This window comes from Desmodus rotundus, chromosome 1 (assembly GCF_022682495.2).
Source record: "Desmodus rotundus isolate HL8 chromosome 1, HLdesRot8A.1, whole genome shotgun sequence".
Taxonomy (NCBI): Eukaryota; Metazoa; Chordata; class Mammalia; order Chiroptera; family Phyllostomidae; genus Desmodus; species Desmodus rotundus.
The window spans coordinates 92,259,180-92,274,630 of NC_071387.1; the positions used below are offsets into that span (position 1 = coordinate 92,259,180).

General features: G+C 42.9%; 1 protein-coding gene and 1 non-coding gene across 8 annotated transcripts in view; one reads left to right on the plus strand and one right to left on the minus strand.

Annotated features, from left to right (window-relative positions):
- Positions 1–15,451, minus strand: part of ARHGAP17 (Rho GTPase activating protein 17) — an 89,843-nt gene that overhangs the window by 42,785 nt on the left and 31,607 nt on the right. For all 7 annotated transcript variants that reach the window (XR_008427069.2, XM_053926240.2, XM_053926250.2 and 4 more), the window contains exons 2-6: positions 9,940–9,979; positions 6,302–6,406; positions 1,961–2,034; positions 1,686–1,797; positions 1,381–1,457 (exon numbers count right to left, since the gene is read on the minus strand). Coding sequence is in view for 6 of the 7 variants with exons in the window: in XM_053926240.2 (XP_053782215.1) it covers positions 1,381–1,457; positions 1,686–1,797; positions 1,961–2,034; positions 6,302–6,406; positions 9,940–9,979 (408 nt within the window). In the remaining variant the exon portion in view is untranslated. The remainder of the gene's footprint in view (positions 1–1,380; positions 1,458–1,685; positions 1,798–1,960; positions 2,035–6,301; positions 6,407–9,939; positions 9,980–15,451) is intronic.
- LOC112304906 (U6 spliceosomal RNA) lies at positions 12,978–13,083 on the plus strand. The gene has a single exon (XR_002974788.1). It is a non-coding gene; the product is annotated as a U6 spliceosomal RNA (small nuclear RNA).

Genomic DNA, 15,451 nt, shown 5'->3' on the forward strand with positions numbered 1-15,451 from the left:
CTCCTGCTTTGAGCTGAATATTCCCTATACCACTGGGAGTCAGTTCCACAGGACTCCTAGGACTCTTCCTACTTCCATCCTGACTGTGATGACTTCCAGCAAGTGAAAGCCGTAACTCCAGTCATGTATCCAGCAATCAATAGCTATGAAAGCTCTTTGAGAATTAAAAACCCTTGTAAGAATGAATATTCTAAAGACAACATCTACAGCAAACCTTAAACATAATGTGGAATATTACGCTCCTTTTATAGTAAGTCAAAATGGCAAAATAAATTATACTACAGCCAGTAATATGGAAGTTCACGGGGGTAGAGGTGATAACTGACTTGTATATTTAATGGAGTGGTGTTTCTCCCCCCCCCCCCCCCCCAAATCGAACAGTAGATCAGTGCTGCATCTGACAGTCAACAGCATCTTAGAAACAGGGCAGCATTGTCACCGCTTTCCAAGTTTGCAATAAAAGCATCTGACACGAAGAAACTCAGTAAATGACAGCTGTGTTGCCATGTTTGCCAAATAGATAATCACATCTACTTCACAGGACTAGAGTGAGGATTAAGAGCTAACAAGTAGGTGCCAGCAAAGCCATGTGGTTTTATAAATAAAGTTTTATCGGGACACAGTGATGCTCATTCATGTACAGATTGTCCAGGGCTGCCTTTATGCCAGAGCAGCAGGGCTGAGCAGTTGCAATGGGAACCATCTGCATTGCAAAGATGAAAACATTTTTACTATCTGGCCCTTTACAGACGAAGTCTGTCGACCCTTGTGATGAAGTAGGAGAAAAGACCTGGCAGTGGTGGCTGCCTCCCCATTCCCAACTCCCCGGCACTTATACAAATGTGCTCATCAAGAAGGCAGCTCAGGCTGTGGCCAGGCCATGACGCACTAGAACAGTCATATGACATCAGCCCACAAGTCAGCAGCTGTCTGGGGTGGTTACTTAGTTTTACCTGAGTGCCTCCCTTCTGAGTGTGGCATTTGATTGTGAAGGTAATCATAACCTCACATGGGCTTTGACCACGTTGGGACCCTGAAGAGCTAAGATCACAGATCTAATTATTCCTACACTCTACTATGCTGAGAGCAATGCTCTTAGAACCATCTTCTCTCCCCTCAAGACACTCAGGTTTCTTTTTTCTTTCCTGTCTCTTTTCATTATTGGTTCACAAAGATCAGGATGGTCTAACATCATCTCTTCTGCCATGCTTGGGAGAACGAGGCCTAAAAGCAGGTGCAAGCAGCTCAGGTGGGTGAACATGTGACAACTTCCATTTGTCCATAAAGTGGTCTTTCTCTCACCCATGTTGGGGATAGGAATGGTGGCTGGGGAGGTGGCATAATGCTACATTGCTGGTTACTCTTCCAGCTCTACCTTACCTGGCTCTGACCGAGTCCCAGTCTAACACCAACTTGGCAAGCTGTTTCCTCTGTTTTTGGATATTGGGAATCTCCACCTAGAAAGAACATAATATCTCACACCAATTGGGATGAACTTTGGGTTTTTGGCTTAACATTTAAAACTGAAATATTTATTTACAGATTTCTTTTCTCTTAGGCAAAGGATTGTGAACTGTCAATTCACTCCCTGTATTTCCAAAAAGAAGTCAAAGCCACTGATTATTGTTAAGGTTTCAGACACAAGAGCATCATTTTGCTGCCCAGCCTGCACCAGAAGTGCCCACCTCTGCTATGCTATATAGCGGGTCCACAATCTCCTTCTCCACGAAGACCTCATGCTGAGACAGCTCTAGAGCCAGCTGGTTCTCTGCATCTCCACACGTCTCTAGCATCCTCCTTTAAGACAACAAACACAAGTTCACTAAATCAAGCACCTAGTTACAAAGGTGAGTCAGTTCTGCCCTCTATATAATGGATAGCTGCCATGAACACCCCACCCTACCCATCCACTTCCACTGACCCAGGGTGCCTGGCTCTTTCTGAAAGCAGTGCCTCTTACCCCAGGAGAGAGTCTTCCAGCTGTGTTGCTGCCTCTTGCATGTTCTGAGCGAGAGCTGTCAGAGGGAGCTTTTTCTGGAAGGTGAAAGATAGTGAGTTTTTTTTCCTGAGTATTGACACCCATTCTCAGTTACCTGCTTCAGGTCATCATTCATTCATTTCTCCTGCAGGCAAACCACAGAGGTAGGAGACAGCCTGTCTGGGCTCTGGCTCTGGTTTCAAAGGTATGAGCTGTGTGACTTAAGCTCTGGTCAGTTTCTATGTGCCTAGAATACAGGTATAGTAACGGTGAGAGTGTCCCAGGGGTGTTGTGGATCGAAGGAGGTATTCAACCTCAAGTACTGAGCATATGTTAAGTACTCAGTAAATGTTAGCTGATGCTTTGTTGCTGTTGTTATTGTTATTTATGAATCAGGTGCACACTATGTCTCAGGCACTAAGGACACAAGACACAGACTTGCTCTGATATCACAACAAATAAATGCAGTAAGGCACTCAATTTCAAAAACTTTTGTCAATATGAGAATACACATTCTTATATTGGCTGTTACGTTGGCTGTAATCACAAAGATTAAGCTTTAGCTACAGATCTAAAACTAGCTAAATTTCCAAAGAAACTTTTTAAGCACAAAGCCACTTATTTTCCTATCATAGATTTTTTTTTCCCAGCTGGAAATAGACATAAGGACCACCTGATTAAGTTTTCATTGCATAGTCAAGGAACCTGAAGGCTGGGAGGTTAGACGGAATGGCCAGGCACCCAGGAGAAGGATGGCAGAGCCAGACCCCAGTGCCAGTGGCCTGAGCCTTGGAGTTAGTCTTGCACCACTGGCTGATGGCACACCTCAGAATATTGTATTAGGAAAGTAACAAGTATGTTGGTCACACCACCCTAATCTGCTAACACAAAGTACTTTCAATGGTGTAGTGCCCCATGTTAACTCTGCCTTCCCGCTAGAAAGGGCACTCACGTTAGACACAGGATCCACCTCAGTATGGCTTCGTGCCTTAACCTTGGGCACGTCACCTGTCTTTCCTGCTTTCACAGGGCTCCATCTGACACACTCACACCTGTATTTGCTTGTATTGTACAGAACGTCTCTGAGAGGCTACTGAAGGAATGCTGGTGGTTCTGGACTTCTCCAGAGGGAAAGATCTCACTTCATGTTCTTTTGTATATTCTGGAGTTGGACCATATAAATGTATAGCATGTTTAAAACAATCCACTGAAATTTAAAAATAAACAACTAGTATATTTACCCATCCCTCCTCTCCCCAAGTTATTTTCAATAAGTATCAGGCTTCACTTGCCCCCTTGCCCACTTCCACACTTGTAGACTTGGAAGACATGAGAAAATGGGTAGTGTGCTTTCATTGCAATAGAGGAAAACTCATAAATTTTAGTTACATGCCTTTGTAAGGGAATTTAATACAGGATAAATGTAATAATCAGGAGAAATATACCTGGTGCAACTCTGGAGCTCTACAGGTCTATGGGGGAAAATCATAAAGAGAGGAGTCTTTTTTGATGAGTATCATTCCAGCTCCCAGCTGTAAACAGCATGTAGTTTCTGTGCTCTGACCTCAAAGCCACATCAATCCTGTTTCTAATGTCCATAAATAAGGACACTCTGCTTATTTACCATGTAAGCTCATTAACAAAGATACTGTCCACCAACATCAAACTCCTCCGTGGGGAGAGCTGAGGGCTTCCTAGGCATGAACAGCTTTTTATCACCAGGACTCATTTTAAAAAGCTCTAAAGTCATAATTTATAAAATGCATGCCAATTGCACAAAAAGAAGTATTTCCAGATCTGATATCAACTATAACATAAGCTCTGCCACGTCAATGGCTTGGGCTGAGAAGGCTGCCTGCCCTGTCTCTCTGTCCTCAGTTCTTACCTCTTCATGTGTGTGGGTGTTTCTGGTGGGGCTTTTGGGGTCTCCGCCTATATTTCCTAGAGCCCTAGAGACTGCTATGATTTTCTCCATATTATATGACCTCTTCTGGTCATCTCCTCTATCATTTCTATGGTGACTGCTCTTCCCACACGCAGAGTACAGAGTTCCTCAGAGCCCTGTCTCAGGAACTTTTGTTGAGGTTAGAAAAAGAAGGCTAAGGCATTAGGTTTTAGAAATGAGGGCTACATACAGCCTTGTATGCTTAACCCCAAGCTTACTACCACCTAGAAAGGAGGACCAGGCAACCTTTGCCCTGGCTCCCTGGAATAGGCCCATCACCTGCCACTCTTTCCTGCCTTTATAGCTAGGCTACAACCTCCTCCAAAAAGCCTCACCTGACTACCCCTCTCCTCCTTTGGTGCTCATTCCTGTTCCTCCCAAAATACCTTGTCCATATTTGTTTAGCATGTTGCTTTATAATTATCCATTTGTGCATATCTCCCCCACCAGGCCGTGAGCGCCTTCAAGGTGGAGATGGCCTGTTACTCATTTTATACCTCCAGCACATGGTATGTTTGTACATGGTATGTCTTGTTCCTTTTGTGTCTGCTTTGAGACACAGCCTGGCTGTCACATGTATTCATTAGACACAAACAAGTATTTGTCAAACACCAAACTGTGTGAAGGACAATGGCATATAGCATGAATGACAGGAAGCAGAGACAATGAGAATTATAAGGGAAAACTCAGATCATCGAGGGCTTAAGTCACGCTAAAGAGCTCAGGCTTTAACCCAGGCACTGGGCAGCAGAATGTCCCTGCCAGACGCTGCTGGCGTTATGGTCACTGTCCTGTGGAGAACTGTCCTTCCAGACACTACAGATGTTTGGCATCTTGGTCCCCCACCTTCCAAATGCTTGGGGTTCGGTAGTGAACCTCAGTCTCTATGGGAATCAGAAATGTATCTACACATTTCCAAAAATCCCAGGACTGTAATCTGATCCCTGTCGAGAACAACTAAGCTTTGTTTTGGTTTGTTTGCTTGTTTTTAAGCAGGAAGATGACAGGATCAATTTGTATTCCAGGAAACCAATTCTGGTAATCAGGTTGAAGACAGTCTGAAAAAAGGGCAATCGGGGTCAGGACATTTAACTCCAGAGGAGCCTGCAGGAGTCCAAGTGAGAGGTCACAGGGTCTCACATTAAGGTGAGGTGGCAGAGTTGGAGCGGAGGTGAAGAAGTCAAAAAGTACTCACAGAGAATCAGAGGACTTGCTCATGAAGGCACTCCAGGAGAGAGGATAAGATGAAAGGGGACGTAAGATAACCCTAAATTTTCTAGCTTGCATAACAGGGTGGACGGAATTTGAGTCAGCCCCTGAGTAAGAACTGGTTATGCATGCTAAAGCAGAAAACTAGGAGAGAGAGTTCTTTACTTGGCTGAAAATGGTTTAGAAGTGCCTGCATGGAGAAATCAGCTAGAAGCCATGAGACGAGGGGAGACGGCCCAAGGAATGTGACTGTGAGACTGAGGAGGTCAGAACCTTGGGGAACAGTATTCAAAGGGCAGGAGAGCAGAAGCCATGGCAAGAAGAGGAGGAGAGACAGGGGCAGAGTCAGTGGAGTGGTTCTGATTTTGAAGGACGGGACCTGCGGCAGGCACTGCTGAGATTGTAGGTGAATGCAGACTTCCACCCTTTGCTATATACATTGCAGAATGCTCAGGCAAGAGAGATTAAACCAGCTTTCGAGATGCCCCATAAATGTCTGCAGGATATATAAAAGGGTGACACAGGTCATCTGTGTGGCAGCTCTTCCTTTTGAGACACCTGGTAACAAAGCAATATAGAAAAAGGAGGTTTCTCACTCTGTTAAGACAACCACTGGAAGAGAAGCTTTCTACTCCTGCGGGACACATGCAAGGAAGTGAGTACCCACGGAAGCTACTGGCAGCCAACCTGCAATGGGGAGGGCTGCTGACTTAGGCGCCAAGCAGACACTGAACAAAGGAAAGGGGAGAGAAGGCAAGAAAAATGGGCTTCTGGTCACATCACTGAAATGCTAGACCAAGCCCTACCTAAAGTTCATTCCAACTTCTGGACTTTTCCAGAAGTAAGCCAATAAATTCTACTTTCTAAGTCAATTTCAGACAAGCCTTCAGCCTTTTGCTGTCAAAGGTTATTCCTAACCAACATGGCCATTCTCTAATCAATGACAAGTGGCTCAAGTCAAAAGCACTGGAGTGAGCAGGGCTTTCAGCTCAGCGATGCCTTCAGCACAAAAGAATGTTACAGCAGGGCAGGTGTGCGCATGAATGGGATATAAGGCACAAATCTGCAGGTGAATCTTCTGACCCTGCTTGGGGAAATCCAGCCAATCAAAGGAGAAAAGCCCCTCAAAGACACAACATCTCTGACTCAGAATCACATCTGATACTCACGTGTCTCCTCTCAGCATCCATACCATGCTGGCCCTGGAAGCATGCCGTTAGCCGCTTGTGAGAATGGTGGCACATTGACCGCACTGCGTCCAGGCGCCGTTCAATCTGACAAAACAGAGACCAATGAGCCATTTGCAGGGCTTAAGAACAAACTGAGCCCCTTATGTTAGTGCCTGCATTAGGCAGTAAAAGCATCCTGCAGTCAAATTTGTTGGCTCTCGGGTGTAAATGCAAATGGTTTCTGTTCACTGACACTAGGGGTTCTCACTACTGACATTTGGGGCTGGATAACTGTGGGTTGTGGGTGACTGTCCTGTGCATTACAGTATGTTTGGCATCATCTCTAGCCTCTACTCACTGGATACAAAAAGCACTCCATGCCACCAATTGTGACAGCCAAAACTGTCTCCAGACAATGTCAAATAACCCCTCAGGAGGCAAAACCACCTTTGGTTGAGAACCACAGACCTCCTTTACTCTGAAGGTTTTAGGTCCCTTAGACGCTGAATCTATTTGCAGAGAGAGGGGACAGTCCCACCTAAAACTTGCTATCAGAAAGATCAGTGGCAGTGAAGTGACATACCACAGCACCAAGAATGTGTCAGGTCCAACCTACAGAGGCGCAAATGAATGTCCTGGGCCCAGACTCAGGCCCACTGCAGGGAGGGAAAATCCCGGGGCACATGGCAGTGCAGCCTTCCACACACAGTACATTAGGCAGAAAAACAAAATAAATGGTCCACAATCTAACCTCAGGACCAGTGTTTTCAAAGTTATTCCTTATTGGGCTAGGGGTAAGTCTTTGTTTTTATTTTTTTTAATAAGCCCCTAAAGCAGAGTGGCAGCCACAATAAGAAACACTGACTTAGAGGACTCCTGTATCATGGTTAGCTTCCCAAAATATTACTGCTGGGATATGGCTGTTTATGGCAAAGGGAGCTTTTTATAGGAAGGAATGACAAAAATGTGTATTCTGATGACTCATTAAGAATGAGAGCAGGCCCTTAGGGATGCTTTCTATTTTAAAGAAAAATCAACAAATTCAAAGCAGAATACATTTTTACCCCAAAACATTTTACCCAGGGAGAAGATCCTCAGGGCGGCAGCAGCTTCAGTCCAGATGCAAACCTGGAGGATCACAGGGCCCTGCCTGGCTGGCACATTCATACTTAGGAGCAGATGCCACATCAGCTTCCCCAAATCTTATGATGGCCAGATTTTAAAACATTAGACAATAAATACACTCTCTTCATTTGCCATAAAAGCATGGGGGGGAGGGGACAAACAAACAAAAAAACCTCCCTTTCATTTTGATTCCAATTTTCACTAGAAAGGAAAGCCTGTAGGGACACAGGTCTTGGGCTGTCAGCTCACTGATTGATCCTGAGAGCCTGGAATACCGTCTGGCACACGAATGGAGGGTATTCACTTAAAATCTGTTGAAAGGACACATATCTACTGACTCCCCATGCAAGGGATTAGAAAAGCAACAGTAAATAAATGGTCCGTGCCCTCCAGGGAATCACAGTTGCCCTAGGACACAACATACAAGCTAAATAAAAAGACAGCCTCTTAAACTGCTCTCACGGAGATCAAGAAAGGATGCAGGATAGTGACTTTCAACAGGTATGCCGCAACAATTTTACCTATTAGTCAGGGGCATTGACCTCTTTTCCCTTAGACTGTCAAATAAAAAGTAGCAGTAGCCAACACAACAACAGCTGTCCAGTGTGAATGAATCAAAATTATACCTATTTTTTGTCAGATTGGCAAAAAATATATTTTTTGGTGTGCCACAGAATTTTAGTAATTAGTTTATGTGTGCCATGGGATGAAAAAGGTTGAAAATCACAGATACAGGAGAACAGAGAGTAAATTAAGGGAAATTTAACAACAGAAACAAAATCATTTCTGTGGCTTGTAAGAGTGGGAATAAAACAAATCATCATTTAGCACTGACCACCTATCACGTTCCATTCTCAGTGCTTTCCATGTTTAATTCATTAGCCTCCCTTCCCCCAACAACTCTATAGGGGCATACAACCATTACCCGCCTTGTAAAAAAGTGGAAACTGAGGCACAGGGAGGTTAAGTAAACCCCTGAGGCCACACAGCTAGCAAGGGCAAACCTGGAGTTCGAATCCAGGTAGCTGGGTACTAGACTCCCCACTTTCAAACCACTACTCTCCTTCTATATACTCAAAAACAACAGAAATCAGGAAAACATCTGTAACAATTATGGCATACATGGAGTAAGTATCTGTGTCACATTTTGTTCCTAGAAATTGGCAAACTCTTCAGGCCCCAGCGGATGTTTGGGCAAAAGGACAAGAACAGATGGCTGCCGCCTGCGTTCCATGAGAACTCAGCCCTCTGGCCTCATCTCAAGGCTTCAAGGAGTAAATGAGGCGATGTTTATCACTGATGGGGTATGTGGGCAGGAGAATACTGATGTGAAAATTGAGTGTAGTTAAAGCTTACCTGGACCAAACAATATTTCTGAATGTCTGAAAATGAGTTTGAAATATATGACAAATAGCAGTGAGGAAATATTGAGAATATGAGTCTCTAATAAATCTTTGGTTGGGGGGAACCCTTCTAATCCTTAACAAAAACTTCTAGTCTCCTGAAAAAGAAAAAAAATGTGTTCTTAAAATATTCTACCTGCAGACGGCTGTGATAATTTAGGATATCATGGTGTGATATGGTGAAAGCAGCATTTTAAAAAATTACACTCCTTCCCTCCACAGGAAGGGCAGAAAGTCACCCAGGAGCAGGTCTTTGGTCCTTGGGGACTCACTGGAGAACACCTGCTGCAGGTTATGGAAATGAGAGGCAAGGAGACAGGTGAGGAGGCTCAACAGAAACCTCTGTTCCAGAGAGGTTCTTCTCTTTCTTGAAGTATCTGCTGTGGGTGATGTTGGAATGTGGTAGGGGAAAATCATGTGTATCAAGGGTCCAGGGATTTCTGGGAGAAACCCCTGTCCCAAAGTTAGGGAAACCTGTTGAGGAGTGGAGTGGCCCTGGCTCAGGGCCTGGGCAGGAAACACCCCTTCCTACAAAGAGGAAAGAAAGTTTGAGCTAATGTCTTGAGGCCACCCTATTGCCTCATGGTGGTCCCGATACATCCAATCACTGTCACTGAGACCCTAAGTCCCCCAGGATCCAACTCAGACCAGAATCAGGGAACAAGGCTGTAAGAGGGAGCAAGAAGTCAAAACTCTAAGCTAAAGCCAATGGGGCCTCTGCTGCAGCTGGCAGGGCCTGCCCCATCAAGGGCACCATCACAGTAGCAAACTAGAGCCCCTCAACCTGCCCAGGACACAGGACCAGGCCACAGTGCCAGGAACTGGCCAGGGGACCAGGCTCCTCCCCCGCCCCCACTCCAACACCTGGTACTTGAAAGCAGGACTAGCCCCATTTGGACTTCACAACATGACACCAGAGTTTCAGATCCCCTTTTTATCACTCAGCAACTCAACGGCTGTTCTTTCCTGCTCAAACCATGCTAATCAATGTTATTCTGTTTCAGGTAAAAACAAAAACAAAAACAAGAACATAAGCTTTAGTTCTGACCTGTGGATTTTTTTTAACATGCCTTTAAAACAGAACAGTTCAAAAAGACTTAATTTTGTTACCTGTAACAGATCTTCACTGAGGACTTCTGTTTTCTCGGCTCTGTTGGAACAATTAAAAGTTCAGAGTTAGAGATCCAGAGATGAAAAGCAAGTCAGAACAATTAATAATTATTACCCCAGAATTTAAAACAAAACAGGCAGAAGTGAATGTAACAAGGGGAGAAATTCTGTAAATTTTTACATCAGAGGACAACTTAAGCAAAACCAAAGAAAAACAAACAAAAGTTTACAGAGAATAACAACCCAAAACTCACCTCAGGAGGAGATTCTAACTCAGTAGTTTTGGAGCAAGATGCTTCCTTCTTTACCAAGCTCCACCCTGCTCAGGGTTCCATGACAACTCAACTGAGAACAGACTGCTCTAGAGAAACTTAAACTTCAATTCTTAAAACATCAGTTCCGAGTTTCACAGCCTTACTGAAATGACTCTGTCACAAATCTAGAAGCACTATTCAATGACACACAATAGTAACAATTAGTGCTCCTTCCTTTAGATTTATCCTTATCTTTACTTTAGAAAGTTATTTTCACAACTTGCTCTCATCTATGCTTTAGAACTACTGCTAGTATCACGGACCTTGCAGAAAAGCAACATGGCAGCCACAGCCAGCAAAGGTGTTGCTGGTGCCCCAGCTGCCGACCGCAATCACTTTGTAAGAAGACTTATCTCTGCAGTTCAAAAGGGCATCATGTTGCTATATATATAATGCCCAGAATTACTACAATCTAAGTGGCATCTGGACTTCTGACTCAAATAGTGATTCAAGCCAAGTCATTTAACAACCCTACGAAATTCCCATGGAAATAAACAGGGACACATCTGAGAGAAAAAGAAAAGCCTGTTGCGGCCCTCAACAATGGAGGCTGGGGGAGGAAGGGAACATCATCTATGAACAAGAAACTTTAACCCTTTTTATAAGATGTATTGCAGAATGGAAGGCTGCAGATCTTGCCCGTGAACTAGTGCAAGAGAAGGAAAAGCCATTTGGCCAGAAAGTGAACACAACCCCCTAAAATGACCTCTAAACACCAGCTGTGAGCAGGATGGTGGTGCACACCTCCAGCCCACTCTGGGTGCCAGCATGTCAAGTAAAACTGGGCATTGCCACAGAGGACTCCAAGGCCATTTGTCACAGCAGTGCCCCAGTTAACTTGGATGCCCACGGGAGTGGCTCACTTACTGGTTTCTATATGAAACCGGAAGTCTGATCTGACTCGACTATCTCCCAGGTTGAGAGAAGAGCCTGCAGACCAGGTCAGGGCCCCAGCTTCCAAGGAAGCTCTCTGAACAGGACCTGCAAACAGCAGGCCAAAATATCCAGCCCAGGGCTCAGCTGGCACACAGGGGCCAGGCATTGCTGAAGTGCCAAATACAGGTAGTCATGCTAGTTAGGGAAGTGACTATGAGCTCAAGCAACTGGCATAAAAAAGAACCCCAACAGTCAACCTAACAAGGGCTGACCTGGCACGAGACTACTATAGCTTCCCGATGTCGGCTCCCTCCCCAGTAGCCTGGCCCTGCCTCTAGCAAAACACCTCCATAGACTGTGGAACTTTCACTCTGTCTTCTCTGGCCAAGACCCAGAGATCTGAACAGGTCCTACATACCTTGACAGAACCCTGAAACCTCTTCCTTCTGTGAGTATAAGTATACACAGAGGAAACTCCCAATCCCTACTAAAATACAGTTGACCCTTTAACAACACAGGAGTTAGGAGCATCAAATCCCCACATGGTCAAAAATCCACATGTAACTTTTCACTCTCCCAAAACTTAACTACGAATAGCCTACTGTTGACCTAACCAATAACATAAACAGTCCATTAACACATATTTTGTATGTAATATGTATTATATGCTGTATTCTTACAACATAAAGAAAATATTAAGAAAATCATAAAGAAAATACATTTTGCAGTATTTATTGAAAAAATCCCTGTGTAAGCAGACCCACACAGTTCAAACCCATGTTGTTCCAGGGTCAGCTGTATTCATAAGTTCAAAAGAAGAGATTCAGAGCAAATACGTCCTCTTATGAAATGAAATTATTTTAAAACTGTAACAGAAGAAGAGGCAAACTTGTGTTAAAATCCCAGGGTGGGCTATTAGCAGGTGAGAGTGAGTGAGTGTTTAGTGGTGTGCTGGGGCTAGCCCAGGAGAGGCACTGGTGTGCGTCTTCTCCTAGTGCCTTGGTCAGGGACCTCACACTGTTAATTTGAAATAAAAAATAAAATACGATACAAACAAGTGCAAACAATACAAATCAGGGCTTTGAGGGGGTAGGAGAGGATTCAGATGCTAAAACATTTATAAGCATAGCACTGCGACAGTCACACACACAAAAAAGCAAAGCAAGAATTACCTCGAGAAAGAGACAAAAAGTCCACTGGAAAGATAATCATAGTAAACTACGATGTTCACCTTGAAACAATTGATTGCATATGATAATATAATGCAAATGTCAAATAGCAATATATTGAAAAATTGTAATATAACTGTATTGGGCAGGATAAGGGAGCAGAAGCAGAGAGGAAGGTTACACAAGAGCCTTAACCCTCATGTATCATAAGAGGTCAATAAATGATAACTTAATAATTCAAAGGGTAGCAATTCACAGATATTTATAAATATGAATTTGAGTAAAAGCCAGAATAAACAACTAAAATTTGAAAGGAGCTGCCTCTTTGGTTGGAAAATCTCACCTGAGAGAGTGGGGAGTGTGGGGAGAGAACCCACTCTACTTTGTGGTAAGTCTTTAATGATATTTGATTTTTTAAACTGCATGAACATACAGTTTCAAATTTTAAAAAGTATTATGTTAGTTTCATTTTCAAGTAGCATGCTTGACGACTGGAAGTGATGCATAACTTCAGGGGAAGCACAACTCCAACTCTAAAGCACTGTGTCCAACTGTCAACCTGCACAAAGTACAGCAGAGCACATACTGTAGAGTATCCGAACACAAGGCAAATCAACATATTTATTTTCTATTTACAAATTAACAACTGCACCCTTTGCTTTAAATTTAGAGGCCTTTTGTGCTCACTTCAGCAGGACTTATACTAAAATTGGAATGATCAGAGAAGATTAGAATGGCCCCTGTGATAGGATAACACACAAATTCGTGAAGCGTTCCATATTTTTAAAACTCCCAACACACAAAAGCCCTGGTCCAGATGGTTTCACAGAAGAATTCTACAAAGCATTTAAGGAAGCACTAACCCCTATCCTTCACAGACTATTCCAAAAACTCCAGGAAGATGGAAGACTCCCAAACTCTTTTTATGAAGCCAGCATCATCCTAATCCCAAAACCAGATAAAGACACAACAAAGAAAGAAAACTTCAGGCCAATATCACTGATAAACATAGACGCTAAAATCCTCAGCAAAAAATTGGCAAACTGCATCAGCAATATGTTAAAAAGATCATACACTATGATCAAGTGGGATTCATCCGAGGGATGCAAGGATGGTACAATTTTCCCAAATCAGTAAACGTAATACATCACATAAGCAAAAGCAAAGACAAAAATCACATGATCATATCAATAGATACAGAAAAAGCAATGGATAGTACAGCACCCACTTATGATAGAAACACTCAGCAAAGTGGAAATAGAGGGAGCATTCCTCAACCTAATAGAGGCCATATATGAGAGACCTACAGCCAAGATCATACTCAATGGGCAAAAACTAAAAACTTTTCCACTAAGATCAGAAACAAGACAAGGTTGTCCACTTTCACACACCTATTCAACACAGTATTGGAAGTCCTACCCACAGCAATCAGACATGAAAAAGAAATTAAAAGCATCCAAATTGGAAAGGAGGAAGCAAAACTCATTGTTTGCAGATGACAGGAGAGTATACACAGAAAATCCTATAGACTCCACCAAAAAACTACTCGACCTAATTTGGCAAAACAGTGGGATATAAAGTCAATATTCAGAAATCAAAGGCATTTTTGTACACCAACAATGAAATATCAGAAGCAGAATTCAGGAAAAAAACCCTATTTGATATAGCAACAACAAAAATAAAGTACCTAGGAATAAACCTAACCAAGGAGGTACTCAGAAAACTACACAACACTGAAGAAATTAAGGCAGACACAAACAAATAGAAACATATACCGTGTTCATGGATCAGAAGAATTAACATCATCAAAACGCCCACACTACCCAAAGCAATTTATAGATTCAATGCAATACCTATTAAAGTACCAATGACATTTATCACAGATATAAACATTTTAAAAATTTATATGGAACCATAAATGACCCCAAATAGCTGCAGCAATTTTGAGAAAGAAGAACTAAGTAGGAGGGATCACAATACCTGATATCAAACTGTATTACAAGGCCATGGTAATCAAAATAGCCTGGTACTGGCGTAAGAACACACACATAGACCAGTGGAACACAATAGAGAGCCCAGAAATAAACCCAAGTCTCTATGGTCAATTAACATTCAACAAAGGGGGAAGAAGCATAAAATGGAGTAAAAATAGCCTCTTTAACAAATCGAGTTGGGAGAGCTGGACAGCTACATGCAAAAAAATGAAACTCAATCACCAACTTATGCCATACACAAAAATAAAGGTGGATAAAAGACTTAAATATAAATCGTGACACCATACAAGTCTTAGAGGAAAACACAGGCAGGACAATCTCAGACATTCCACACAGTAACATTTTCACCAATATGTCCCCTAGAGCAAGGGACATAAAGGAAAGAATAAACAAATGGGACCTCATCAAATGAAAAAGCTTCTGCATGGCTAAAGAAAACAGCATTAAAATGAAAAGAGAACTGACTATATGGGAAAACATATTTGCCAATGATACCTCAGACAACAGTCTGATCTCCAAAATACATAAAGAACTCACAAAACTCCACTCCAGGAAGACAAACAACCCAATTACAAAATGGGCAAAAGACTTGAGCAGATCCTTCTCCAAGGAGGACATACAGAGGGCCCAGTGACATATGAAAAGATACTCAGCTTCACTAGCCATCAAAGAGATGCAAATTAAAACCACAATGACTAGTGATGCTGAGCATCTTTTCATATGTCTCTGGGCCCTCTGTATGTCTTCCTTGGAGAAGTGTCTGTTCAAGTCCCGTGCCCATTTTTTAATCGGATTGTTTGTCTTCCTGGAGTGGAGTCATGTGAGTTCTTTATATATTTTGGAGATCAGGCCCTTGGCTGAGGTATCATTAGCAAATATGTTTTCCCATACTGTTGGTTCTCTTCATAATTTGGTGCTGTTTTCTTTAGCCATGCAGAAGCTTTTTATTTTGATGAGGTCCCATTTGTTTATTCTTTCCTTTATGTCCCTTGCTTTAGGGGACATGTCTGTGAGGATGTTGCTGCGTGGAATGCCTGAGATTATACCCTTTGCAACAGCATGGATGGAACTGGAGAGCATTATGTTAAGTGAAATAAGCCAGATGGTGAGGGTCAAATACCATATAATCTCACCTTTAACTGGAACATAATCAATGGAA